At 54.0% G+C, this 4,372-nt stretch overlaps 1 protein-coding gene across 1 annotated transcript; it reads left to right on the top strand.

Annotated features, from left to right (window-relative positions):
- Window positions 1-217: 217 nt before the first annotated feature.
- Window positions 218-3,232, top strand: Phlda3 (pleckstrin homology like domain family A member 3). Its single transcript, XM_021168365.3, has 2 exons — window positions 218-1,004; window positions 2,583-3,232. Exon 1 carries the CDS (start codon window positions 559-561, stop codon window positions 934-936), a length of 378 nt encoding a protein of 125 aa, XP_021024024.1. The 5' UTR covers window positions 218-558; the 3' UTR covers window positions 937-1,004; window positions 2,583-3,232.
- The last annotated feature ends 1,140 nt before the right edge of the window (window positions 3,233-4,372 follow it).

The raw sequence follows: 4,372 nt of genomic DNA on the forward strand, positions 1-4,372 counted from the left end.
GGTTGAGGCTGGGGGTCGGGTGAGGGGTTCGGAGCGGTGTTTTAAAAAGGGGCAGCCCGCAGGCTATTGAGTAAGCAGCCCCCTCCCGGGCCCGCGCTGCTGATGGGTGTTGGAGCCCCGCTGCAGCCCCGCCCCCCGGGGCCCTGTCCGGGCGGGTGCGCTGCGCAGAGGGGAGGGCCAGCGGGGCAGGAATGCGCGGCGGGCGGGCGGGCGGGCGGCGCAGGAGGCGAGCGGTGGAACATGTAAGGGCACATCCCGCCAGCAGCCGCCCAGCTCGCAGACGGAGCGCAGGGGAGCGGGCGTGCGGGCGGCGAGGCGCAGGGCACCGGGTAGAGGCTCGGGGAGGTCGGAGTGGCGCGCAGGGTTCCAAGCCGGCGGCGAGAGAGTAGCATCGCACGAGCCTCCCGGTCCCCGCTGTCTGCGAGGCGGCCCCGGCTGCAGGCTCGACTGCACAGGGAGCAAGGCCAACCAGCCCCAGGGCGCGAGAAGCCGGCGCTGTAGAGCCGGGACAGCCGGGATCGCCGCAGCCTCCAGCGCTGTGGGAACCTCGGGGTGCCCATGACGGCGGCGGCGACCGTGCTGAAGGAGGGCGTGCTGGAGAAGCGCAGCGGCGGGCTGCTGCAGCTGTGGAAGCGGAAGCGCTGCGTGCTCACCGAGCGCGGGCTGCAGCTCTTCGAGGCCAAGGGCACGGGCGGCCGGCCCAAGGAGCTCAGCTTCGCCCGCATCAAAGCCGTGGAGTGCGTAGAGAGCACTGGGCGCCACATCTACTTCACGCTAGTGACAGAAGGCGGGGGCGAGATCGACTTCCGCTGCCCCCTCGAAGACCCTGGCTGGAACGCTCAGATCACCCTGGGCCTGGTCAAGTTCAAGAATCAACAGGCCATCCAGACTGTGCGGGCCCGGCAGAGTCTTGGGACTGGGACCCTTGTGTCCTAAACCATGAGGCGTATCATTTTATCGACATGCCCCCCCTCTCCCATCTCCGTGCCCAGAAGACATGTCAGGTGAGTTCCAGAGCACTGAACCCTCTCTCTTCTTCCTCCTCTGCTCTCTATAGAAAACCAGGGGCTTTGGTTTCTATCCCAAAGCTGGACGATCCCAGAGAAGGTTGTTGGGACCAACAGAGAGCAGGATCCGAAGAGAATGTGTTTTTGGAAGCCCAGGCCCTTTGCCAAGTGAGCAGAGCAGGCCCTTTCCCGAGGGCGCCAGGCAGGAGGGTCCTAAATGTAACCCAAGTGTCGGAGAGGAAGATGGGTCCTAGGAGAGAGAGCACGGGTGGGATAGGTCTCCTTAGAGATTGGTTCACTCAACATAGGACTCCTGCGTTGTATGACTCTCTTCCAGAATGAATGCATGTTGGAGAATGTAAGCGTTGAACTGCGATGACAACTCACTACGGTGTAGTTATCGAAGGAGTTATAAGGGCTTGTGAACAAAACCATGCTGTCTTAGCTCCCTACCTGGGGCTTCAGTGGAAGGCTGGGCTGAGCCAATGGCTTCAAAAACTCATTCTTGATAATGGATCTGGGGCTCCAGGGCTGAGGTGTGGGAGCATAAAGGAGTGTGAGATGTGGAATGTGAGATGTGGCCAGGACATCATTGCAGGAATGATAGGCCTGGCCTATCCATGAGTGCTGGCCAAAGGCATGCTGGGCCAGAGGAGGAGAAGCTAGAAGAGGGATGGGTGGCTGAGAACAGGATGGGGCCATGCATCTCTATTCATGATGTCTTAATCCTCCTAAGGGCAGAAGGCAGAAGGCAGAAGGTTGGGGTGGGGGGGGGGTTGGTTTGTGGTTAGAATGGCTCAAGGGAGGGACCAAGAATAGAACCTAGAAGCCATGGCACTTAGCCGTGTGCCCTCTTCCCCAGATACTACTCCCTCCTCATGGGAACCAGAGCTGGGTCAAGGAGGGGTTTATATAACTCTGCCCTTAACTTCTCCAACGGAAGCTTTGGTCCCTCTGAACCCAGTTACACCACCCAAAGTATCTCATCCATCCCCTCTTCCATCTCCAGCAAACAGAGGTCAGGTTGAGACTCTGGTTTGCTGCCCTTACTATAGAGATGCTGTAAAGCAAACCCTCTGCGCTAAGAATGGGTCCACCTTGATCCCTTAGGACGCAGAGAGGGGCTGGAGGAAGCAGTTTCCACTGACCGCAGCATGTTATCATGTCATCAGCCTTCTGTCCATTTCTCCAGTCAATCTCTGGTCAAAAAATACTTGGGGGAAAAATGTTGCCCTAACACTCACAGACCTTTTTTTTCCTTGTCAATCATTTCCCAAACAGTATAGTTTAATGACAATTTATATAACATTACATTGTGTTAGGTATTAACAATAATACAGGGATGACTTCAAGCATATGGGAGGTTTGCATAGGTTATATGCAAAACTACACCCTGTTAGAGAAAGAAGCCCCCGGATTTTAGTGTCTGTGGTATGACCTGGATGGAACCTGTTTCCTGTGGATAACAGGAGTGGCCACATTATTTCCTTCTGTTCTGGTGTAGAAAAGGTTGAGAAGACCCGGTATGAGGCACACAGTAAACCAACCATCCTAACCACTGTTCTTGCTTTCCAGCTTCTCTGTCCACTTTGGTTGGTTGGGGCCTGATTACATGTGATGAGCCAGAAGCTATCAACATGAGGAAGATATACCATCATGGAAGGAGCCAACCAGCCAGAGACGGAGAGCAGAAGCCAGTAGGGGCTGAGCATGAAGATTCAGTTCCTGGACACTAAGACTGTTGTTATATCCAGCTCAGACCTGCAAGCCACAGGCCTGGCCTCCAGTATCATGATGGAGTACTTGGGCCTTACCTGGTCCAGCCCTTGGTTCTGGGTTCTGCAGACTGCTGTTTGACCTCTGGCTTTGAGACATGCCCAAAGAAGGGCTGTTCTTCATGGCGTGCCAGTGCCTCAGAACTCAGGAGGCCAGCCTGGGGTCCAGAAGATGAACACCCTACCTTAGGACAGCCACTGGACTCAGCTTGTGGAGGGGGGTCTGTTGGGCTGGAGTCCTATGCCTGGGGGGGTCTCCTGCTGCTTAGGTCCTTTTGGGACCCCCCCGCCCATCTGTACCCTTTCTTTGCACACTTCTTCCCTCACCCCTGTTGCCCTCTCCTCACTTCAGTGTTGGGCCTGGAGGGGGTGGGGGTAGGATAAGGGTTGGCCCTTTACCATTTCATGCTTATTCCAGAATGAAGAGGCCCAGTTCGTGGGCAGTAACCACGCTGTCTACTGAGTGAAATTCTTTTAAGTACAGGACACCTAGAGCTTTGGAGTATCTCTTCTCTAGTCCACAGGCTCTCTGAAAGATGTAACTTGAGGGGTATAAGCACTGTACCCCCAGTAGACATGGCCTCATTGGCCTAAGGAAGGAAGGGCCCCAGTGTGACTGAAGAATGTCAAGTCCTGCAGCTGCCTCTTCTGTAGAGGGTGACTTTGTCCCTACTAACCTGGGAAGTGACTCTAGTTTCCAGGTAGGCTTCTCTCCGTGTGGTTTACACATGCAGATGCACACATTAATACATACTTAAGACTTCCTTAGCCGTTTCTACATGGGAATCAGCAGAGGAATCAAGGCCTTGAGTTAGACAGAACCGGCTGTGGAGTGTCCCCTGTGACCTTTCCCAGTATAACCAGCAAGTCTCCCTCCCCTCCCTGATGCGGAGCAGTGACCTGCTTCAGAGTCTCTCCAGAAGGAACGAGGCCGAGGGAACGTACTTCTTAATCATTTGAAGTCTCTTTAATAACCTTTGGCTTCTCATGTTTCACCCCTTCTGGTGTCTCTTGTTTTTTAATCAAACTTTTCCTTTCTCCTGTCCGTGTCCCTCGGGCCTCAGAAGTTTCTCTCATGTGGGATGGGAACTGTATCTTACAGTCGAATATGGGTATATGGATGGGTGTATGGTTGACAGTTAACCATTATCTCACTTATTATCTCATTAGTCTACTACCACCCTGTGGATAGCTTAATCCCACTAGGTCAAAAAAAAAAAAAAAAAAAAACACATCATCTTCCATGCTAACCTAGATCAATGCTATAAAGGTTAGGGCTGAGCCAGTGTGCGCACTGTGATCCATTGATGTCTTCTTCGGGTGGGGAGAGTCAGCACTTTCATGCTTCAGGAATGGAGAGAAAGTTGCCATTCCTGCCTTGGCATAGCTGTTAGTGGGGAGGGGTTACTCTTCCTGTCCTTGTGAAACAGCCGACGATTCCAGCAAAGCCCAAGAATTGATCCTGGTGGTAGAGATTCAGGCTTAAAGAAGTGAGGCATCGGGCACTCAGAAATGGGGAAGGAAGACGAGCAGAAATAGTGTCTCTTCTTGGGTACTCTGATTTCCAATGGATGTGGAGAAGCAACAACA

This window comes from Mus caroli, unplaced genomic scaffold (assembly GCF_978045245.1).
Source record: "Mus caroli unplaced genomic scaffold, Mus_caroli_1 scaffold_1, whole genome shotgun sequence".
Lineage (NCBI taxonomy): Eukaryota > Metazoa > Chordata > Mammalia > Rodentia > Muridae > Mus > Mus caroli.

Coding starts and splice junctions, on each gene's coding strand:
- Phlda3 (XM_021168365.3), top strand. CDS start 559: ATGACGGCGGCGGCGACCGTGCTGAAGGAGGGCGTGCTGGAGAAGCGC.